The sequence below is a fragment of the Carassius auratus genome, unplaced genomic scaffold (assembly GCF_003368295.1).
Source record: "Carassius auratus strain Wakin unplaced genomic scaffold, ASM336829v1 scaf_tig00215316, whole genome shotgun sequence".
Taxonomy (NCBI): Eukaryota; Metazoa; Chordata; class Actinopteri; order Cypriniformes; family Cyprinidae; genus Carassius; species Carassius auratus.
Genome location: NW_020528035.1, coordinates 366,980 through 392,721, shown reverse-complemented (window position 1 = coordinate 392,721; position 25,742 = coordinate 366,980). Strand labels below are relative to the sequence as shown.

At 37.2% G+C, this 25,742-nt stretch overlaps 1 protein-coding gene across 1 annotated transcript; it reads right to left on the bottom strand.

The window, feature by feature from the left end:
- Positions 1–10,450: 10,450 nt before the first annotated feature.
- Positions 10,451–24,842, bottom strand: LOC113094256 (cationic amino acid transporter 2). The gene is made up of 12 exons (XM_026259948.1): positions 24,787–24,842; positions 23,048–23,418; positions 21,980–22,135; positions 21,707–21,869; positions 21,389–21,522; positions 19,878–20,100; positions 19,206–19,342; positions 17,668–17,770; positions 15,224–15,351; positions 12,544–12,710; positions 11,587–11,695; positions 10,451–11,191 (listed from the first exon to the last, which is right to left on the bottom strand). Exons 2-12 carry the CDS (start codon positions 23,415–23,417, stop codon positions 11,034–11,036), a joined length of 1,848 nt encoding a protein of 615 aa, XP_026115733.1. The 5' UTR covers position 23,418; positions 24,787–24,842; the 3' UTR covers positions 10,451–11,033.
- Between the last annotated feature and the right edge of the window lie 900 nt (positions 24,843–25,742).

Here is a 25,742-nt window from a genome sequence, read left to right as displayed (position 1 = left end):
AAGGTCCGAACCTCACAAACACACTCATTGGTGTCCGTACCAGATTTAGGGAAGAACCAATAGCCATGATGGCAGATGTGGAGTCGATGTTCTATCAGGTGAGGGTTCCTGAAGAGGATGCAGATCTGCTTTGTTTTCTTTGGTGGCCAGAGGGCAGTTTGAATGCACCTATAGAAGAATTTAGGATGATGGTGCACCTATTCGGAGCCACTTCGTCACCTAGCTGCGCCTCTTATGCACTGAAAAGGACTGCTGAGGACAGGAAAGAAGTAGCATGTCCGAAGGCTGTTGAAACAGTTATACACAATTTTTATGTTGATGACTGCCTGAAATCTGTGTCTACAGAACAAGAAGCTATTGACTTAGCAAGTGATGTTCGGAAGTTGTGCGCTGAAGGAGGTTTCTGCCTAACCAAGTGGGTAAGCAATAGTAGGAAAGTACTATTGTCTATTCCAGAAGAACAAAGGGCCAGTGGAATAAAGGACCTTGACTTATTTTTGATTTTCTGCATATTTCTGCATATTGAGAGAGCACTTGGCATCCAGTGGTGTACAGAAAATGACGCTTTCACATATAAGATCAAGGTACAAGAGATGCCATTCAGTAGGAGAGGTATTCTCTCGGTTGTTAACTCAATTTATGACCCTCTTGGGTTTCTGGTGCCACTCATCTTACCAGTCAAGCTTCTTCTGAGGGATATGTGCAAACAAGGATATGGATGGGACGAAGAGATTGACGGTAAACGAGCTGATCAATGGGTCAAATGGCTTGAAGATTTAAATCACCTCTCAGACTTTCGGATCAAAAGGTGTGTAAAACCAGAAAAGTTTGGTAACACAACAGAAGCGCAACTGCATCATTTCTCTGATGCAAGTGAGAGTGCGTATGGCACAGCCACTTATCTGGTACTTACAAATGAACAAAATCAGAAACATTGTTCATTGTTGATGGGAAAGTCAAGAGTTAGCCCTCTCAAACAAATCACAATCCCTAGACTTGAGCTGACAGCAGCAACTATAGCCGTCAAAGTAGACAAAATACTTAGACAAGAGCTTCAAATTCCACTACAGCAGTCGGTTTTCTGGACGGATAGCACTACAGTGCTCAGCTACATTGGCAATGATAGTGCACGCTTCAAAACATTTTTAGCAAACAGGATCTTACTCATACGGGATGCTACTACTTCATTACAATGGAGGTTTGTCAAGTCAGCACAAAATCCTGCAGATCAAGCTACTAGAGGTCTTAAAGCAAAGGACTTTGTGCAAGAAGATGGTTTAAAGGGCCCAACTTTTTGTGGAAACCAGAAGAAGAATGGCCACAAAGCCGAGATCAAATTAATCAAGGAGCACAACAAGACCCTGAAATCAAAGGTGAAATCAAAGTCAATGTTCTTAACATTAAAGAAGGCAAGGACATTGTAAGCAAGCTAATTGATTTCTACTCAAGCTGGTTTCGTCTGAAAAAGGCAGTGGCATGGATGATAGGACTAAAAGAAACACTTTTACAATTATGTAAAGTAAGGAGACAATTCCAAGACTCCATTGCTCAATCAGAGAAAGACCCAGAAAAACAAGCATCTCTTCTACAGGAGCAAATGCAAAAATACAGATCAACAATAGAGAAAAGGTCATTGAGCCTGGAAAACCTGAACCAAGCAGAAATTCAGCTCATTCAAGTCAGTCAAAAACAACAGTTTCAGGATGAAATTGAGGCTCTGAGAAAGAATATTCCTGTTAAGAAACGAAGTAAGTTGTTCAAGCTTGACCCTGTACTTCAGGATGGGATACTAAGAGTGGGAGGTAGGCTCAACAGAGCAGCCATGCCAGAGGAATCCAGACATCCCGCAATCCTCTCAAAATGCTCCAAGATTTCAACTCTCATTTTAAATGATATTCATCAAAGAGGTGGACACTGTGGTCGAAACTACATGTTATCTACTCTCAGACAAAAATTCTGGATCCCCCAAGCCAATTCAGCAATTCGAAAACTTATCCATAAATGTGCAGTTTGTCGCAGACTCAATGGAAGAGTTGGTGAGCAAAAAATGGCAAGCTTGCCAGAAGACCGCTTGCTACCTAATAAACCCCCTTTCACGAACGTGGGCGTAGATTACTTTGGACCCTTCGACATAAAATGGGGTCGGAGTACTGTAAAAAGATATGTTGTTCACTTGCCAAACAATCAGAGCAGTACACATTGAGATAGCAGATAGTTTGAACACTGATTCATGCATAAACGCTTTGAGATGTTTTATAAGTAGAAGAGGACAGGTGTCAGTCATGCGCTCAGACAATGGAACAAATTTTGTCGGCGCAGAAAGAGAATTGCGAGAAGCACTGAGGAACCTGGACCTTAACAAAATTGGAAACACCATGCTACAGAGAGGGATTAAATGAATCTTCAACAGTCCAGCTGCTTCTCATCAAGGTGGGGTTTGGGAGCGTCAAATCCGTACTGTAAGAAAGATACTCAACGCTCTCTTAAAGGAACAGACTATTAATGATGACAGTCTTCATACCATCATGTGCAAGGTGGAAAGCATTGTCAACAACAGACCAATAACTAGTACCTCAGAAGATCCAAATGACCTTGAGCCTCTGACACCTAACCACTTACTGTTGTTGAAAACTCAACCCATCTTACCACCAGGTGTCTTTAATAAGGAGGACCAATATGCGAGAAAACGTTGGAGGCAAATCCAATACCTTGCTGATTTGTTCTGGAGCAGATGGACTCATGAGTACCTGCCCATTCTACAAGAACGCTACTGCTAATGGTCAAAATTAAAAAGGAACTTTGAAACTGGCGATGTGGTTCTAGTTGTGGACAGTTCTTCCCCTCGCAATTCATGGATAATGGGAAGAGTAATTCAAACCATACCAGACTCCAGTGGAACTGTACGCCGTGTAAAGTTAAAGACCAAAACAAATGTACTGGAGAGACCTGTAAATAAATTGTGCTTAATTCAAGAAGCAATTTAAGCATGAGGACTAACAAGGAGCTATCAAGAGTAAAGATAATTAAAGAAACGTGGAAGAACTAAGTAGCTATTTCTTATGCATAAATGTCCAAGTTTAAGGGCTCTTAGTATTAATGTCTATAATAATTGTTTGGTCTCCTGCCCAACCAATTAGAGGCCGGATGTGTAAGAGCCATATGTTATTCATTTTATTTGTTTTTTATATAGATGTGGAATAAATATATAATTGTGTGTTAAGAATTGTAAATAATTATAAAAGTAAATAATTGAATATGTGCATTATATTTCATATTGACAATGATGTCATTTCCGGCCAGGGCCGTTAGTTATTTTTTTTGTGATGCAATATTGAAGCGAAACAGTTTTTTTGACCGTGTAACATTTTTCCAGTTAATTTTGTTATTAAACTTTACCTAAAGAAAGTTTCTGGACTACGGAATGTTATTCGAGTTCAAATCACGCTTATACATGAGGAAGAAGCAAAAAGGATAAAAATTTGACGGATTGCAATCGCAATCCATACTTTATTTAAAGTGGTCTCTCTTCCTATTGTTGAGCAAAACTGTCTCTATGAATCTCTCTTAGCCTCTTTAATAACCTTTCTGGCTAATGCCTTCTTCCTTTGGTAATTAACAAGATTGTCCATTGTTAATGTTCTACACAGATTCTTAAAAGCTCTATTCCTGTCCTTGATAGCCTCAGAACACTTATCATTCCACCATGGAACATTGGTTTGCTTCTTTTGGTTTTGACTAACAAGAATGCTTTGGCTGGCAGCATACAATATAAAATAACTGACACTGCTATTTATTTCATCAACTGTTTGTTCATTATTAATTGATATACTTTCCCCATTCCCACATCTTTCTACAAATTTCTCCCAGTCTGCTTTTTTAAAATTCCATCTTTGGGGCAAATAACTCTGTTCAATCTTAAATTCAATATCAACTGCACATGTAATTGGGAAGTGATCACTACCCATGCTTGTGCTTTGATCTATTTCCCATTCACATTCAGTTCAATTCAATTCAAGTTTATTTGTATAGCGCTTTTTACAATACAAAACGCAACTTTACAGAAAATTATGTTTCTACAATATTTAGTAATAGCTTATAAGTGGTGACTGTCAGTTTGTGCGCGTATGACAGGATTTGTTGAAAAATGTATACAAGTTGTAGTCAGCCACATTAATATTATTAATAATTATTTTATGATTCAGTCACACTTGTAGCAATATTTGTTAGTTCTGTTGTTGATTCAGGGTTAGCATCATCCGGGGGCCTCTGATGGTCAGCATCATCTCTTTTCAGGTGTTCTGAATCCAGACTGGAGTTTGTGTAAATCCTAGTTACTACGGGATGTAAATCCCCTGGCAAAACATAGAAACAAATAGAGACATCATTAGCATAGCTGCTGGTCCAACAAAGTAAAATTAATTATTTTAACCCAAGCTAAAGAATAAGAATGCACATTTGATCAGATACAGCTAAACTCACAATTTAAGAGATACATTATTTGAATGCTTGGTGAAAGAGATGCGTTTTTAATCTAGATTTAAACAGAGAGAGTGTGTCTGAACCACGAACATTATCAGGAAGCCTATTCCAGAGTTTGGGAGCCAAATGTGAAAAAGCTCTACCTCCTTTAGTGGACTTTGCTATCCTAGGAAGGAACTACCAAAAGTCCAGTGTTTTGTGACCTTAGGGAGCGTGATGGATTTTAGCGTGGTAAAAGGCTAGTTAGGTACGAAGGAGCTAAACCATTTAGGGCATTATAGGTAAGTAATGATAATTTGTAACTGATACAGAACTTGGTCATGAATGCATGAACTAGCTTTTCTGCATCAGAAACAGATAACATGTTTCGTAGCTTGGCAATGTTTCTAAGATGGAAGAATGCAGTTTTTGTTACATGGGAACTATGATTTTCAAAAGACAAGTTTCTGTCGAATATAACACCCAGATTTTTGACTGTTGAAGAAGTAACAGTACCTCCATCTAGTTGCAGATTGTAATCTACAAGATTCTGTATAGTGTTTTATTCACATCTACTGGCAATTTTCCTATCTACTAGAGTTAAATCTAAACAAGAAGTTTAATTTTTCTAAACATTAGTTCTAGTACCATAACCATTCTTTAAACACATTAACATTCTATCATTCATCATTTCTTCCACTGCCTCACCATTTAAATCTGTCTGTTTACTACCCCATAAACTGTTGTGAGCATTGAAGTACCCACACCAAATCTCTCTGTGGCTTCTCTTAACTATAATTTTTAATAACTCACTCTTTTTATTACTTTACATAGATTATAATAGTTAATGATAGTAAAATTAACATTATCTTTATTAAATATTTCAATTACCACACATTCATGATCCTTGGTATTAATAAACCTATACGGTATTCCTAATTTAATAAGTGTTAATAAATACACCCTCCTCCTCTGCCTTTTCCTCTATCACATCAAATGTCATTATATCCTTTCAATACAAAATCAAGGTGTGGTTTTAACCATGTTTCTTGAATGCATATGACCTCAGGTTTTTCTTTCAGATTATGTATATATCTCTTAAATTCTTGACCATTTGCAATTACACTTCTGGCATTCCAATTAGGCTACTATCTTTCTTTTCCATTTCAATTTTTTTAACCGCCTCAGCATAGGAAACTTTATAAATAATTTTGCATTTCTGGACATCTTTTGCCTCTTTGTGCTTCTCACAACCTCCATAAGCTGCTCTATGATTGCCACCACAATTACAACATTTTAATACAGCATCTTGTTCACATTTACCATATACATGTTCTCCTCCACATTTCGCACATCTAGTTTTTCCTCGTCATTGAGCGACTTCATCAAGCATATTATCTAGGCTTAACGGTGTAAAAGATCCACCAGATGTCTCAGCCATTGTCCAATTTACATTCACTGTGAGTAGTTTATTTGATTTTTATTTGCACTTGTTAAAATTACAAATGATTTGCTTTTTGCATCAGACCAAGGCTGCATCTCATTGCTAGTTTTACCTGATCTTAGTGCTGCATTCGACATAGATTGATTACAAAACTATACAGGTATTCAAGGACAGGCCTTAAGATGGTTTAGATCCTACCTGTCAGATCGTTATCACTATTTAAATGGGGAATCATCTCAATTAATGCAAGTAAAGTACGAAGTGCCACAATTTGCTAACTGCTATATATATATTTAATATTTAATATAAAACTATATATTTCAACAAGACCAGATGCAACTTCTAAATTATTAAAGCTAAAAGAGTGTTTTTAAAAATATTAAAGATTGGATTACCAATGTCACTTCCTCTACAGTCAAAAATATGGGTGTTATATTAAACAGCAACTTTTGAAAATCATATTTCCCATGTTACAAAAACAGAATTCTTCCATCTTAGAAATATAGCCATGTTAAGGAACATGCTACCTGTTCCTGATGCAGAAAAGCTAGTTCATTAATTCATGACAAGACTGGACTTTTGTAATTTACTGCTAAGTGATTGTTCTACATCTTCAATAAACAAGCTACAGGTAGTCCATAATGCAGATGCTACTGTTCTTGCCAGGTCAAGAAAATATGATCACATTAACCCAATTTACAGTCTTTGCAACGCTACCTATTAAGTTCTGTATCAGTTACAAAATATTATTTACTTATAAGGCCCTTACTGGTTTTCGCTTTTGCATATCTAACTAGTCTTCTATCATGCAACAATCCATCACTATAAGACCTGTAATGGAAACAGGTCAATTTAGCTCAAAAGGGGTCATTTAACATTTTAAAGGGAATTTGAACAGAATCACTGTTTCACGGCTGGTCACTGAGACGTACTGCGATTCAGTGAACGAGCCGTTTAACATCAAATCTGCGCTGGATACTAAAATCCAAACTATAGTGAAACACTATCACTTAGCACAGTAACAAGATCGGCAGTTTAAGACATTAACTTGTAAGCACGAAACACAAGATACTTCTCTTTTCAATATGAATAAGGCTTTATTAGATAAATCTAAGACATATAAACTAATCTAACACATAAACGCACGCACTCACACATTCACACAAGTTGCAGGAAGATCGAAAGTTAGGAAAAGATGAGTTTAAGAGAATGGAAATATGGAATCCCAAGTTTACAGCAATACGTTAAATTGCATAGACATGAACAGCCATCAATCAAGTAATTAGCCCTCGCATTGAGTTCCTCAATGGGGATAAAAATATATTAGATATACCAGCACAACAAATATCTGGGGATACATTGCCTTGGTTTCCTGTGAAAGGGACTCCCGTTGAAAGGGGTATCCCGGTGTCGCTGATTGGCTGGAAGTTCAGTAGTGGCTGAAGTGACGTCTTGGGAAGCCCGTGGTTGTTGGGCGTTGTCTGAAGCTGGAGTTGTGTGGCTGGTTGGAGTTGAAACGCGCAGACGAGGTCGACGTTACAAAACTTAACTCAGAACACGAAACTCTCAAACGGAAAAGAAAAGAAATAAAGTTTGACAAGACAAGGTTGTGTTCCTTCTCATTGTGGCTAAGTAGCAGCCGGCTTGCAGGCCGAAGCACGCTGGAACCGTGCTCAAGGAACAGTGATGACTAAACAGCATGGCTAGAAGCTACAAGCTAGCAGAAGCATAGCTAGAGACTAGAAACTGGCATGACTGATAGCAGCAGCATAGCTAGAGACTAAAAGCTAGAGACTAAAAGCAAAGATTTTATGGTGTCCTCAGTTTTTAAACTGGCCTGTTGGCCACACCTCAAATGTTGTCTTGACCAATCAGATATTGTCTTGGCTTGGGGCTATCATAAATCATATGTTTATCTTACCAAGCATGTGGTCCGAATTTTCCTGCTCTTGCAGGGTATAATTTTGGACATGATTCCTTTAACACGAATATGATACATGTGACAAATAAATGATTGTCAGGGCTATTTCATGCAAGTACATTCAATCACACACATACCAGACATGACTATGTATCCTTCAGCTATCCCATAGTTATTAAAAAAAACATACACAATAGGTGATTATAACATGATAGTCAAATGTGTGGGTTACACATAAATTAATATGGAGTGAAACGATGGACTGATTCATTTATAAGTCTTTTTGAGTTCATTCTGGTCCATATACAGTATTGTTCAAAATAATAGCAGTACAATGTGACTAACCAGAATAATCAAGGTTTTTAGTATATTTTTTATTGCTACGTGGCAAACAAGTTACCAGTAGGTTCAGTAGATTGTCAGAAAACAAACAAGACCCAGCATTCATGATATGCACGCTCTTAAGGCTGTGCAATTGGGCAATTAGTTGAAAGGGGTGTGTTCAAAAAAATAGCAGTGTCTACCTTTGACTGTACAAACCCAAAACTATTTTGTACAAACATTTTTTTTTTCTGGGATTTAGCAATCCTGTGAATCACTAAACTAATATTTAGTTGTATGACCACAGTTTTTCAAAACTGCTTGACATCTGTGTGGCATGGAGTCAACCAACTTGGGGCACCTCTCAGCTGTTATTCCACTCCATGATTCTTTAACAACATTCCACAATTCATTCACATTTCTTGGTTTTGCTTCAGAAACAGCATTTTTGATATCACCCCACAAGTTCTCAATTGGATTAAGGTCTGGAGATTGGGCTGGCCACTCCATAACATTAATTTTGTTGGTTTGGAACCAAGACTTTGCCCGTTTACTAGTGTGTTTTGGGTCATTGTCTTGTTGAAACAACCATTTCAAGGGCATGTCCTCTTCAGCATAGGGCAACATGACCTCTTCAAGTATTTTAACATATGCAAACTGATCCATGATCCCTGGTATGCGATAAATAGGCCCAACACCATAGTAGGAGAAACATGCCCATATCATGATGCTTGCACCTCCATGCTTCACTGTCTTCACTGTGTACTGTGGCTTGAATTCAGAGTTTGGGGGTCGTCTCACAAACTGCCTGTGGCCCTTGGACCCAAAAAGAACAATTTTACTCTCATCAGTCCACAAAATGTTCCTCCATTTCTCTTTAGGCCAGTTGATGTGTTCTTTGGCAAATTGTAACCTCTTCTGCACATGCCTTTTTTTTAACAGAGGGACTTTGCGGGGGATTCTTGAAAATAGATTAGCTTCACACAGACGTCTTCTAACTGTCACAGTACTTACAGGTAACTCCAGACTGTCTTTGATCATCCTGGAGGTGATCATTGGCTGAGCCTTTGCCATTCTGGTTATTCTTCTATCCATTTTGATGGTTGTCTTCCGTTTTCTTCCACGTCTCTCTGGTTTTGCTCTCCATTTTAAGGCATTGGAGATCATTTAAGCTGAACAGCCTATCATTTTTTGCACCCCTTTATAGGTTTTCCCCTCTCTAATCAACTTTTTAATCAAAGTACACTGTTCTTCTGAACAATGTCTTGAACGACCCATTTTCCTCAGCTTTCAAATGCATGTTCAACAAGTGTTGGCTTCATCCTTAAATAGGGGCCACCTGATTCACACCTGTTTCTTCACAAAATTGATGACCTCAGTGATTGAATGCCACACTGCTATTTTTTTGAACACACCCCTTTCAACTAATTCAACTAATTGCCCAATTGCACAGCCTTAAGAGCGTGCATATCATGAATGCTGGGTCTCATTTGTTTTCTGAGAATCTACTGAACCTACTGGTAACTTGTTTGCCACGTAGCAATAAAAAAATATACGAAAAACCTTGATTATTCTGGTTAGTCACATTGTACTGCTATTATTTTGAACAATACTGTATATGTACAAAAGCAGTTTCTTTGCCATTCTCTTGACAAATACTTCTGTTGAGACAAAAGCCCTTCCCCCCTTAGGAATTTCAGTCTGGTTCTGCTAGGTGGGGAGGAAGTCAATGGAAGTGTTTAACTTGATATCATGGGTTTCCATGTGATGTCCAGCGTTGCATTTCAATTATGAACAACAAATTTGACAATCTTTTCTGTGAATTAAAATTGTCAATAATTGTTCTAGTGGTGTTAATGTTGAAAGCTGTTGTGTGAACAACTTGGTTGGTTGGTTATCTTCCTTGGGACTTGTGGCATAGAATGTTTTATGACTTCCTGAGGAATTCGGCTCGTGTTCCAAACACACAGCTTTGATAGACTCTTTAATTTGTCTGGTTCGACTCATTTCTGTTACAGACCCTTATTTCTCGTCTGGTATTGTGTAAAGCCATTTGAAGCTGCACTGAAACGGTAATTTTGACCTTCAACCGTTTGATAGCCATTGAAGTCCAATATAAGGAGAATAATCCTGGAATGTTTTCATAAAAAAAAAAAACAAAAAAAAACTTAATTTCTGTTCGACTGAAGAAAGAAAAATGTCAATATCTTGGATGACATGCGCGATTGCGTGTGAGTAAATTATTAAGAAATTTTATTTTAAAATTGAACTAATCCTTTAAATGTAATACACAACACTGAAAATAATTGTATTTTAAATATTGTTTAATATGCCTTGCAATGGTGAATACACTCAGATATGATAAATAACAGTCATAACAGAGGCCTGGAAAAAGATTATGTGCTACATAAGACAGGTCATATACACAGCAGAGCCATATGAAGAACATTTTCTTACAGTGTTCACATTTACAGAACCTCTTCAAGCTCAACTAGGAAAAAAAAATCATAGTATTTTTTTTAACAGATAAAAAAATATTGTTCTTTTCACAAAGCATACTAATTAACTATAGTGTTGTGCTGTGCAATGATATTTGATAGCTAAGTCCATTTATATAAATTTATTTTAAACGTAAAAGTGGTGGAAAGAGAAATGTCATGGGTTGAGTAGTACCTGATTAGTACCTTATACTAGTACCTGATTTTCTGTGTAATCGATAGGCTTTATGATTAGTAACAATAACAATAAATATGTAATAAAAATAAAAGCTGCTTAATAACTATTGACACTGGGGCAGTACCTTCATACTTATTCAAATTTCAGTATAAAACAAAAATCATGTTGTAGTTTCTCTGTCTCGGGAAAAACGCACTGACATCATTGTTGGCTTTAAAGCTTGGTTTGTAGTGGTGGTGTAGTAGATCCCATTTTTTTCTTGTCCTCCAATTTAACATCAATTGTCTCAACACTGATGCGATGTTTGGAAGACTGGTTCCGTTTCTTCTGTACACTGAAGTGCACTCCATAACAGAAGTAGATGAGCAAGCCTATATTTTGTTAGAAAATACAATTAAACTTATACAATTGGTATACAATTATTGGTCAAATCTGAAATTTGCATACATGTCAAAAGTTTTGATAATGGTAAAACGCTTCTCCGAATGATATTGATTATTACATGGGTCCTGGTCCAGTGAAGGTTGTTTTCATACATGGAAAAATTTTATATTTCGCAATTTCAAATAATACATTTGTCTATTCTTATAACCTTTCCTTTTCAGGCCTGTTAAATAATGTTGTAACAGGTTTGCTGACTAAATTGTGATTGAAAGAGTTTGATAAGTTTACTTTTCAAACCTTCTCCAAACCACATCCTCACAGCCAGACAGCACTTTTTAAATGTGTATATAGGACTCTTTATAAATAGTGATTGTTGTCTTACCCACTGCCATCCACACTGCATAGCGAATCCAAGTTTCACCCCCCAGCTGGACCATTAAGTAGACATTGATGAATGTACTGAAAATTGGGAGTAGTGGCAGAAGTGGGACCTACAGAAAAATGTAAAAAGTTTCTGACCAAGACCAAACGCAATCTTGAACTACTGTAATTCTAACCCAAACATTACAAAGTTCTTAAAGGGGTCATGACCTGCCTTCATTTTTTATTTTATTTTGTACTGTTCTCTGAGGTCCACTTTGTTTTCAATATTTTTACACCTTCCTCTGTGGAGGCGGTGCTTATCCACACCATTACATCTTAGAGTAGAGCATTCCATAAAAGATTGTTTTGGCAGACTGGATTCATTATAAGCTGTTTTTAGACTAAGAGGAAAGTTTTGAGTTCTGAAACTTACCGGATGTTTTTTTATAGTACAATGACTTCTTATTTGTTAAAATATTTAGGTTTCTCAGTTCATGACCCCTTTTACAACAGTGGTACTTGGTTCTTAGAAATAAAATACTTTAATAGAAAATACTTAAGTGCAAACTGTATGTAAAGTTTATTGAAACATAATGGCATGTTAATTGCAATTAAATGAAAATATGCTGTATTACCAGATGATGGAACAAGACAAAATTTCATAGGGTTTCATTAATTGGCCCAGTGTTAAATTGATGAAAGTACATTTCTGCTCTGTGTCATGTTAATGTAAAATTGGAAATTATATTGACCTACTGTACTGATGGTAAAATAAAAAAAAAAATATGATTTACGTTTTTGTTACTGATTAATGAATTTGTCATTTTGGTACTGTGTTGGATTGTTGAATGTAAAATCTGGGCTCCAAAGCAAATTTACTTCAGAACCAGTGTTAGAATAACACATTCATGCACATTTTATGCATTTCTTGTTGCTAAAATGATGTAAAAAGTGTTGGACAGTGAGGACAGCTTACCATAAATGCAGCTTTGGTACCATTCTGTGGCTGTCGCCAAATAATAATGATAGTCAGGACAAACGCCACCGCAACCAAAGTGATAATCAAAATGATCCACCACTCCTCAATCAGACCAGCTTGTACACCTTTTGTGATGGTCACGCTCAGGATAACCGCAAACACAACTAGAAATAACATTAAAAGTAAAAATTAGGTGGAGAAGAGAGAGTTAACATGATATCATTATAGCATAAATGTAGGTTAAATTAACTTTATTGTTGATCTGGAAAGGTTTAATTTTCTTGTCCTGGTATGATATTGGCTATTATTGCTATTTATGATAATTTGATTCAAATTTTTTACTAACCACCTGCTCTTCTAATCAATCAGGAGTTGCAGTGGATTTTAATTTGTAGCATAAAATCGCAAAAATTATAGAAATACCCATTAAAATCTAACTTAAACAATGGTGCATTCATGTCAAAATGATTCTATTTACAAGTTAAGTGCCACCATGCATGCACTTTATAGAAAAAGCAAGTGCTCCATAAGCCTGAACAAAGGGACCTGAGAATATTCTGAGGTCTTCTTGATGAAACTCTTCCCACCCACGGGGAGGGGAAAAGCTAAATTTAAGCAGATAAGACCAAATGGTAGGATCTAATAAAGGTAGACAGTGATGAACAGCCAGCGGCCGCACAGACCTCCACAAGATAGATTCCACTGGACCAGAGGCCACCACTGTCAAGTCAAGTCTGCTTTGCCAATTGTTCCACATGTACAGTACATACATAGAGAATTGAAATTGTGTTACTCTCAGACCCTTGGTGCATACAGATAACACTAACAGTAGAACATTAAATACAGATAAAATGTAAAAGTACAACTATACAAATAGGTAATGAAAAGGAAAAAAAAAAGATAAGTAAAACAAAGAATCGTGTTGTCCAAATGGACAAGGATGTGGTGCTCTTTTAAGGCTGGCAGGAAGGGTTTTCAGGGCCAGACAAACATAAATTATTTTGAGGCAATTGATATGCAGGCAACGCTTGTCGGACAACCAGGAGCCGTATGCCGGGTTGCCCTCGTACAGAGCAGCCCAGCCTGAGCTGGAGGCATCTGTTGTGACCACCTTTAGGAGGTAATTCCCAACTTAAGCCTGACTGGAAGAGGTGAGAAGTTGTCCAAGGGGCCAAAGCTTTGAGGAAGTGATGGGTTACCTTGACAAATGTGGCCCAGGCACCAGGCGTGGGATGGAATGCGGGTTTTATCCAGTACTGAAGGGACTGGGTTGATTTTCAGACCAAAACCGCTGACGGGACAAAGGCTGACGTTGTCCCTTCAGGAACCATTCACCGAGGAGGCCAACCACTCAAGGCCAAATTCCTCCACAATGTGCACAAGAATGCGGATCAGCATTTAGAGTCTATGCTCAGTCATGTAGACTGAGATGGAGGGGGAGCTTCAGGTTCTTTGCCAGAACACGCCTATTTGTCAGCGTCAGATGCAATCAAAGACACTGAGTCGTTGACAAACAGCTCTTCCTTAGAAGCACCAAAGGAAATGAGTCTGCTTGCATCCGATGAGGGGCGTGGAGCCTCAAGTGCAAAGCACAACAGCGAAATGATGCGCTGCGGTGAGAGTGAACCACGCAGACGCTGGGCTGATGCAACATCACTTGAGCCCGAGAAGATGGCCTGCTGATTCCTCCTTTGGAGAGAAAGGAGTCAGAAAAACAGATCTGGGAGGACTGCCTTCTTGAAAAAGGCGATCCACGAGCGAAGATGGGAGAGGGACATATTCTCGCAGTGAGAACACAAAGTCTCTGTAAATGCAGCCTTTGCATGGGAAACCCCCAGACAGGCGACACACTCCTTGTGACGTCCACTACGTGCAAGGGATCCTTGCCTGAGCTACACTCCCGACATTTGAACCAATGCGCGACTTGAAATCTGCTCAGAAAATTTGCTCTTTTCTTAAATCACCAGATAGCCACAAGGAAACTCTGTCCTCTGAAGGATTCCTGATTTGACAGAGAGAGAGCAGGCTGAGCTTCTTGCTTCGTCGCAGAGTCAGTAAAGAGATGGTCTCATTGCTGAAGGAGAAGAATCTGATGAAATGGTGCTCAGGGCCAACTTATATAGCAGTCAACTCTGCCCCCTCTGGCAGGCTCGAGCAACATTGGTTTGTGCAGCTACACAAACGTTAACAAATCAGGCTTCATGAACAGAGTAAACAGGGGTTTCCGCATACAAGTCGTCAAAAGACAATGCATAGGGAGTTAATTTTCAATATGGAACTAGTTACTAGTTACTAAGCTTTGGAATTTCCATTAATTCTAAGGTATTTTTTACAAAGAATTATGGCTGCAGCAAAATGCTATTTATCAGTAGAATGTAGCATATGTAGTTTGTATTTATTTTGTGTGCTACTTTGTGCTAATGTTTTTTGGAGAAACTATTTATTTAGCTTGTTTGTGAGATGATGGGCTTGTGCGACTAAACTACAGTACATTTCCCATCCTTCTCTGTGATTGTGCAAGAATTAAAAAATTAACATTTCTAGATATAGCATATTACATACTAATTTGCATACTGCCAGCATGTCCAATTTACAGAAGCATTAGCTACACTTCATCACCATAATCATACACTTATTCATCAGATTGAAGCATCAAATGATTAAAACGGAAACTCACTGGTAAATATGGTTAGCACAGACACAACTTTAGAACTTGTAGCAGATGCCTTTTTAGAAGGGCAAAAAGGATTCCATTTCTTCTGAACTTCTTGTTTCTCATTGATCTCATCTAGCTCTGGTTGGTACCTGTGTGGACAAAAATAGTTGATTTTAGTGCACTGCTGTATTATTGTGTTTGCTCTGAAAATTTTTGTTTGCTCTGAATACTGTGAAAATTTGTAGTATTGGTATTGTGCAATGTAGAGTAAACCATTTTATTAGGCAGTACCAAAAAGGGCAAAAAAAAAAATGAATTTTATTTGGGGGGGGGGTTTGAGTACTAATTATGTAACACTGTTGAAAGGGAGACAAATGAAAAACTGAGGTGTGGATCAAAACATAGTACTTTACTGAAAGACGGAGATAATTCAAATAAAAGGAAGTCCGGGGGGGGGGGGGGCAGTGGGGGGTAGACAGCTTGTGAAACAAATACAATTGACAAAGGAGTATACATATACAGGATATTGACTGACTTAACTAGAAACGGTTGACAAATAATCAGAAATCACATTAACAAATAAGGGCATACTGAGAATCCTGGGGAAGCCAATGGAAGGTAGACTAAACCACAACTGGAGAATCACGGATCAAACAGTGTAGTGGGCAACAGTGGGAATCAAATGCTCAAGAAGTAGCTGCTGGAGGTGGAGACCAAGGCATAGCCAGCTCACAGGCACTGAGGACCACTGAGCTGGCAGATTGGAGGAGCAAGGCAATGCCCAGGGATCAGAAGTCCAAGGTGGAGCAAGTTAGACAGAGATCAATGGTGAAGACAAAAAATAAATAAATAAAAAAGGAAGACCACTGTGACACTAAAGGGATGTAGGCCAAGTTACAGCTTGTCACTTCCTGGCTTTGAGCGGGCCAGCTGGTGCTAGAGGAGTGGCTATAAACCAAAGGCAGAGTTTATCCCGTCTGGAGAGAGTCAGCACCGCAGATCATTTCGTAAAGCTAACAGCTATAATACCAGCATAATTTGTTTTTTAAATAAGTTGAGCTCAAAACTCACTTTCAGTCAGCAGTGAGTGTTTGAAATAACTTGATTCAATATGGATTATAATCACCATACAAGGCAGAAATATTTATAAGCGACAAAAATCAGACGTCAGCTTCTTATTCTCTATCACAATAATGTATTTATTTAGTAACATATTTTATCCGTCATCATAAGTCTTGTCTGGAGATATTTTTTTGTTGGGGAACCTTTATAAAAATATAGAAATGATAATTATTTCTAAATGTGATGTATATTGGCTACTGTGACTACAAATAAACAGAAACAGATTCGACTGAATAAGCAGGCTGTTCGTAATACTTTACTTCTGTGTGACTAATTTTAAATCCTGAAAAATGTATTCATTATGATCAATGTATCACTTATTATAGTAAAACATAGATGCTTTTGGATTTAAATATTTAACAAAGCATGCAAACAAATGGCATAGTTAGAGGAGCATGACCAGTGGCCCTGGACATAACCAGAGAGACTCTGATGCAGGGCAGAAACATAGGAGGAAGGACCAGGGACCTGGACAGAACCAGAGAGACTTTCATGGTGGGTGGAACCAGTGGAGGGGAAAAGACCAGGGACCGGGACAGAACCAGATAATGCGTAGAGCTGGACAGGACCAGCAGAGAAGAAATGTCTAAGGCTCCAGATGGAAACAAACAGATCAACAAGCTGAATAGTATCAGTGGAGGAAGAAGGGCTTTAGGGGTTCAGACTTAAATCCAGGATGGCAGCTGCTGTCTCCAGGACAAACCAAACTTGGGCACTGGGCACTCCAAGATGACAGCAAACGGCAGGTTCTGGCTCTCGGATGAAGCAAGCAGCAGGCACTGCTTCCAGGACAAACTGAATGGCAGGATAGAATGGAACTTTGACTGAGGGTACATGATCGTCATGGGTGTATGCTCAGGGTCTGTGGCAGGTGTGACGAGGCACTGGTGGGCCATAGAGTGATTTTGTTCTTTTGCTGCTGAAAACCTTACATAATAACATAATCAACTTTGACTCGAAAATGTGAACTTGTGTAAAAAATGAATTGGTTGTTATTAGCATCAATTCTGTAATGTCATTTATTTTGATATTACGTAAGTTCATATAATTGCATTGAGGTAATGACAAAGAATCCCCACCCCATGTCAGTAAAAAAGTTATTTGTTATAAAAACTGTTATAAAAACTGTTATTTGATATATTAAATTTTGGCAATTATGTAATTTTCATCATATTGTGTGTTATGTAAATTAAGGTGCCATTACATATTTCAGTGTGAATGTATATTCTGTGTGCTTTGCAAAATCCGTGTGGGTACATCAGGAATAAAAATAAACAAGTCATAAAATCTAAAATACTATTCATGGATTATTATTTATATTATGTATTGTGTTTGAAGCTTACCGAAGAATTAAGATGCAGATGGCTACGAGGGTGTAGGCAAATAGTGTTCCAATAGACATCATGTCTACTAGAGCCTTCAGGTCAAACACCAAGGCCATTATTGCTAAAAAAAAAAAAAAAAAACAGAAATAGTTCACTAACAGAATTATAGAGCCAAAAATTCAAAGAAGACAAGGGGCTGGTGTGGTAATTATGAAAATAAAGAGATTTGATTTGATGTTACCTAGGGTATGTCATAGATTAGTTACTATTTTCATGGTGTATAAACCAGATTCCAAAAAAGTTGAGACACTGTACAAATTGTACAGGCTTCTAGTTGCTCAACTGTCTTGGGTCTTCTTTGTTGCATCTTCCTCTTAATGATACGCCAAATGTTTTCTATGGGTGAAAGATCTGGACTGCAGGCTGGCCATTTCAGTACCCAAATCCTTTTCCTATGCAGCCACGATGTTGTAATTGATACAGTATGTGGTCTGGCATTGTCATGTTGGAAAATGCAAGGTCTTCCCTGAAAGAGACGACGTCTGGATGGGAGCATATGTTGTTCTAGAACTTGGATATACCTTTCAGCATTGATGGTGTCTTTCCAGATGTGTAAGCTGCCCATGCCACACGCACTCATGCAACCCCATACCATCAGAGATGCAGGCTTCTGAACGGAGTGCTGATAACAGCTTGGGTTGTCCTTGTCCTAAAATAACTTCAAATCTTGATTCATCTGACCACAGAACAGTTTTCCACTTTGCCACAGTCCATTTTAAATGAGCCTTGGCCAAGAGAAAATGCCTGCGCTTCTGTATCATGTTTAGATATGGCTTCTTTTTTGACTAATAGAGTTTTAGACGGCAAGGGCGAATGGCACGGTGGATTGTGTTCACCGACAATGTTTTCTGGAAGTATTCCTAAGCCCATGTTGTGATTTCCATTACAGTAGCATTCCTGTATGTGATGCAGTGCCATCTAAGGGCCTGAAGATCACGGGCATCCAGTATGGTTTTCCGGCCTTGACCCCTACACACAGAGATTGTTCCTGATTCTCTGAATCTTTGGATGATGTTATGGAATGTGGGCGATGATGACTAACTCTTTGCAATTTTTCTCTGATAGACTCCAGTCTGATATTGCTCCACTGTTTTTCTATGCAGCATTGGGGTAATTGGTGATCCTCTGCCCATCTTAACTTCTGAGAGACACTGCCACTCCGAGAGGCTCTTTAATACCCAATCATGCTGTCAATTGACCTAATAAGTTGCAAATTGGTCCTCCAGCTGTTCCTTATATGTACATTTAACCTTTCCTCTTATTGCTACCTGTCCCAACTTTTTTGGAATGTGTAGCTCTCATGAAATCCAAAATGAGCCAATATTTGGCATGACATTTCAAAATGTTTCACTTTCAACATTTGATATGTTATCTATATTCTATTGTGAATAAAATATAGGTTTATGAGATTTATAAATTATTTCATTAATTTTTTACTCAATTTGTACAGTGTCCCAACTTTTTTGGAATCGGGTTTGCTTGGTAAAGAGAATTACCTGCTATTATTCCAGAAGCAAGTGTGGCGATGACAGGGCTCTGTCTGGAACTCATTTTACTCAATGGTTTGAACAGCAGTCCATCTCTGGCCATAGCAAACAGCACACGGGGCATTGGAAACATGGCCCCTAGCAAACTGTGGAGTAGTAAACCAATTGCATTACAATGTTGTTTCATTAGTTTAACCTTGTAATTTATTTTAAACATTTTGCACTTTTAAGCAAATGACTTGCTTCTTTCTCATAGTTGCTCTTTTAATTGTGTAAAGTTGACTATTGGAAGTTAAAAACCTATCTCCCATATAGAACCTAGTGAACCTGGATGTGCTGGTGGTTTAGTAGAATGAAGAACCAAACAATAAAACAGACTGTTAATGATAAAAAGGACTGTTTTGACTATTCCCACTGATATATGTTAAATAATTAACTTCTGTTCTGATGTATCCTGCATTAACATAAATCCTTGACAACTGTGACAATAGAGCCCTGCATTATGCATACTACATTTGATTTTATGATGCTAATTTAACCAAACTGATGAACAGCTTTCCTTTTTAGTTTATGAGCATCTTCTCTAGTATCCTCTTACAGATCACGCAACACTGCTTTTTATAGTCCTAACAGTATGTGTCTGGCGTAGTAAGTGCCTTATGGGTCAATGTGTTGCATCACCTTGTTGAGAGAGCACACAATGATCCAACAGCCACAGCATATTTTGCAGGATCCCAGCCCACATAGGAGAAGGCTACAGGTAAGGGACTCTGAACACTTAGTTGGTAGTAGGGCATCATGAGGGTGAGAGCAGCCGAAACGCCAAAATAAGCCAAGAAACAGATAAGAAGAGAAGCCACAATTCCTATTGGGATAGACTTCTGGGGATTTTTGACCTCCTCACCTAGATAAAGGTGATAGAGATTTAAAAAATTAAGACACATACACAGATTGTAAAAATATTGAAAAAAGTACTTTAAGATTACTGTGCTCCAAGACTTCTGAAGCTTGTTGTAACTATCCATGACAAATGGCTTTAAAACTAAATACTCCTTAATCCAAAAACAGAAATATCCAGGATAATTTCCAGGAGGACATGCATGCAATGATATCTGCAGGAACTGAACTAAACGGGTGTAAAATAAACTGACCTAATGAGTAAATTAAAAAGAACAGGTGCAAACAATAGGTAACCATGGTAACAAAGAGGTCGACACTAGGAAACTAGCCCTGCATCACCCAAAGTTCATACTATCCATTCTATATAGTATATGAGATTAGAATAAGTGTGTCCCAAAGCATTTAAATGTTGAAAAGAGTATGCCAAAAGTCCCCGGATAGTCTACTATTTCAAGTAGTTTTTTGAAGTGTGGATCTATTCACACTCTATTGCTAATATTTCCCACAATGCATTGGACTTTGGAGAAGGATTTGGTTCATAACTACGAACACGAAAAAAGTGTTAAAAAACTACAAACATGGTGTGACCGAAGGATGGTTTAAGTTACTAATGATCAACATTTAACCTAGTAAAAAATATTTTTTCAATGTTATCAGTGTTATACTACATATGCAACAATAATATGAACTTTTATAAACTTCCGTTCAGCAATTAGCTTTTAAATGAATCATTATGCAGAAAATATGAGGAGAGTTCTCCACATGAAAGACTCAAGGCTGGCACATTAGCGTGCTACTTATTTTCTTTCCAATAGGGTAGAAAGTAAAATTTAATTAAATTTGGAGAATGTTAACTGTGACAAGATGATTGACAGGCCAGTTTACAGTGACTCTTTGTGTGTAACAAGTGTGACAAAGCCTATTTTAAATATGCAATTGTAATATGTGATAGTATGTCCCAAAGTTTGCCTGCACTTCTACTACATACTCAAATGTCTTTTTTCTTCACCAAAAAAGTAGGCCTATACTTTAAGGTTAGTATAAGTAGGCACATTGGGACACATAGGGGTCTGAAAAAAAGGGGTTCAAATTGCAGGTTTTTTAAAATAATATGGTTGTTGTCTTTGTATAAACTACAAAAAAGCAATTTTGTTAAAACAGTGATGTCATCTGCATGTGTATTATGTGTTCAGACTACAGGAATGTGAATGTGTTCAGGTGCCTAGTGTTTCTTTACTTTTCATTTAATTTAATTTTTTGATGTTTTGTGAATTTAGATTTTGTTGAAGTACCTGTAGTTGCAATGCAGTCAAATCCCACAAAGGCATAAAAACAGGTTGCGGCTCCAGCAAAAGTTCCCTCAAAACCAAAGGGAAAGAATCCTCCAGTTCCAAAACTGGATAAAGTTTCATTTGAGGAGATATTTCTAAACAAAAATAGCAGTCAAAAAAATTATTTCAATGTATTGTGGTAATTTAAAAAAGTAATTAAAATGTGTGTTAAACAGTTTCTCAATTTCCTAGTTTAATATTTAAAGCTGTTGAACTTAACGCAGTCAAACTCTTTCCCATTACCACAAATGCTCTAATAATTGTCATAATGCAACATACGCAGTTGATGTGTAGTTCCAAATTTCCTCCTTTGTTATCTGCCAGTTTCCAATGTCACCCTTGATGAATCCAGCAATGATGACAAAAACCAGAATTACCATATTTATAGCTGTGAAGATCTTATTGACAATGGCAGACTCCTTCACCCCAAATGCAAGGATACCTAAAAAGTTTAAACAATCAACAAAAATCTAACTCATGTTGATTCAAATTACTGTCTCTTGACATAACTCATTTATTTACACTACAAAATGTTTTGGTAATTTTACTTGCCTGCCAAAACCAGAATAAGGCCAGCTGCAAAGAAGTCTGGATAGGGAGCGAGGCCAGGTAAATTCATTGGCGTATTTTCACTCAAATAATTGGCAATCTTTTTTCCAATCAAGTCATCGAAAGTGCCACTCCATGCTCTTGCCACACTGGATGTACCTGTAATAAAGTCATTCAGATCAAGCAGTTCAGTTATACAAACTGATAGTAGATCTCAAACATTTGATAAGAAGGATTATAGGGCATATAATTATAGGCATAATAATTTAGTAATGTAATAAATATATCTTGTAAGATTAACATCACTGATTAAAAAATGATTGGAGGATGTTAAATAGTTTATGGAAAATCATATTTGAGCTGAGCTGCGTTTGCTAAAGGCACTGTGAGTTCATGGTTTTTTAGACTAAAGCTACATTATGTAACTTTTTGCCCATTAGTGGTTAAAAACTAGAATTGCTTTCATCCGCGGAAGAACATTGTTCGATTTGACCAATTATAATACAGAATCTGCCATTTTTGTCTGACAAACAAACCAGACAAGAGAGTATATTAACGTCGGTGGACATGAACTTGAAAAATAGTGTGCATTGACATCTCTCCGCAGATAAACTATACCTTCTGATGTTCATTCAGGTTTATCTCATGCTATAACAAGTAAACAGGCACTACAGCGACCTGTCATGAGACATTTATGATCTTTGAACATTTATTTTTTACATTTCTTTAAAAATATCAAAATTTGAAGGCTGAGACTTTGTTTCATACCAAAAGTAATCTACTCTGCCTTCTTTGTCGGCACATAGTCAGTATTCTCTTTGCCCAGTGATGTATTTTTCACTGCGTGAGAAGATGATATGTGACATGAGAGTGCCATGGTTTGTCAGACATAGCAACAGTAATGAAGGGGGGACGGGTCTTTGTAAAGGGGCAATTCAGAGATTTATGGTTCCAGTCTTTAAAAATTTCATTTTTGGGTGTTGTCAATATGAATGAACAACAACAGCCAGCTCAAATAAAGCATGTTGTTTGAATGGACTGTTAATGCTGGGCATTAATGTTTATTCTTGCCTATGATGTATGACAACAGCAAGTTCCAGCCGGTGATGAAGGCCCACACCTCTCCGACTGTGACGTAGCTGTACAGGTAGGCAGAGCCAGTCTTGGGCACTCGGGCACCAAACTCTGCATAACACAAGCCTGCGAACACAGATGCCACTGCTGCAATGAAGAATGACACAATGATGCTGGGACCAGCTACTGTTCTGGCAACCTCCCCAGAAAGGACATAGACCCCAGCACCAAGTGTACTTCCCACCCCAAGGGCCACCAAGTCGAGTGTGGTTAAACAACGCTTGAAGTTGGACTCTTCACCATCGGGCTCCAGTGGCTTTCGCCTCAATAGGCTCTTCAAAAAGGACAGCACCTTGTCACAGAACATCCTGAGACAAACAATATAGGTGATTATGTAATATTTCATATATGTCTATCATATGTTAATAATATATATATTCAAAAGAAACACATTTCTCATCATTTACATTCTGTAATTAAACAGTTGCACTGCACCTATTTTTTTTACAATTTAAGTCTTTGAGATTCATGCATTTAAACCCATTTGGTCATTTTTAGCAGTTATGTTTTGTCCACTAATTAGTAATTACCCAGTTTTTAAAATGTGTTATGTCAATTAACATGCCTTGCCTTAATTATTCAGTGTGCAGCTGTGAAAGACTTGAATTTACACAGTGCTTCCTTGATCAAGAGATAATAATAATGAATTTTATTTGTATACAACCTTACGTGTATAAAATGCAGCTCAAAGTACTTAATGAAATCATAAAAACCATTAAAAAACCAAAACAACAGCTATGGCAATAAAAAAGAGGAAATAAGGGAAAAAGGTAAAACCATAACCAAAGGGATGTAAAATATATACAGATATACTCTTCATTGTTTTATTACACTGTACATCTTTATATATATATATATATATATATATATATATATATATATATATATATATATATATATATGTATATATATATATATATATATATATATATATATATATATAGTCTTACTTTATTATTTTCAATCGTTCTTTTTCCTTAGTCCCTTTTAAATTATTGTAAATATTTAAAAAATAATATGCCTTTTTAAAGCACTCAAAATTACACACTTTGTATGAAATGTTTGTCATGCAAATAAGTTAGCAGAGGGTGAGAAGAACTACCTAACATAACAGCTCAAAGAAGTACTTCAGATTATAAACAATTAAAACAAGAATGGAAAAAAAAATAACAGTGAAAAAAGTGATTTGATTTATAGTAATAAAAAGATAAAGAACAAAGATTGCTTAGATCTTGTATAATTTCATAGTTGAACATTTTGGGGCATAACGGCTACAAACAGCTTTTCCTTTAGTTTGCATCCGTTAATTTTAACTGTATTTTTATTATAATTACTTTTTGTTTTTTACACTTGTTAATACATTTTAACAATGTCCAGTCCACTAAAATGTTCAAAAGTCATATAACTTATCTCCACCATTTCCTCATATTGCACAGACTATCTGGCACACACTGTTATCTTGCTTTTATGATGTTCTCTTGAACAGACTAATGTATGTGCTCCCTAATGGGAATCAACATTTTTTTAAATCTAAATCTAAGGGGTCTTGTAAAGCATAAAATACTAAACAAACCCTTTACAAATATTCAACTAGAAGCATCTTTATCTTCACATTAGTCTTAAACCTTATACTTCACATAAGTATATTTTAGTATATTAGTGATTAAATAGCTTACCTGTCTGCTCAGAATCCAGGCGTGTGAGAAGGTGTGACTATGGTGTGAGAGTTGTGGTCCAAGAGTTCCTGAGCACAGACTATATCAGAGGGCCCCTCCTGTAAACTCTCACGTGTCCAAAACGCCCATGTGTAATTTTTGACAGACTCTGTTATATTTAGAAGAAATGTGTGATTTCTGGAGAAGAGATATGCACTCGTAAAAAATAATTTTGCAGTTGTCAGCCTGACATATAGAAGGTATTTAACAAAAGAACTCAACAAGTCTATCGTGAGGAGGTTTATGACTTCAAAAGTCGTAAAATCTAAAATATTAGCAATTAAAAAACAATAGTCATGACATTGTTGCATGCTGACCCCATGCAGAATCAACAAGGTGCTTACTTTATATTTTCAGTAGTACTATGTAATGGCAAAATGTTATTTCTACCTAACACCTACAGGTAAAAGACAAACATTAGCACATAGGAGAAACCGACTTGACCTTATGTTTATGTCCTTCTCATCTCCTAACATCCCAAACAGCAATTTCATTCACGATTATAGAGACAAAAAAACAACAACAACAAAAAAAAAGTGTTCGATAGTGCTTGAAAATGACAGACACCATTAATATTATAAAGACTAATAGAGACTAAAGACTGAAAAGTAATTCCATGCTGAAAATGAATTTGCAGTGACAAGGAATTGTTTATATATTATTGTGAAATGTGTTCATGTTCTCTAACACATGTACAGCATAATAAAACACGATATGAATGAAATAAAGATGACTGCCTGATGAATCATGGAAATACTGAGGTCCACTGTCAAATCTGATACCATGGCTGTTTAAAAAGATAAGGGGCAAAATCTGTTATTTCTTGCTGACTCTTATTATTACACTATCAGTGGCTGAAGTCCATGGCTATATCCTGAATAGCAAACTACGAAACTGCTAGCAGCTGCCGAGTTACT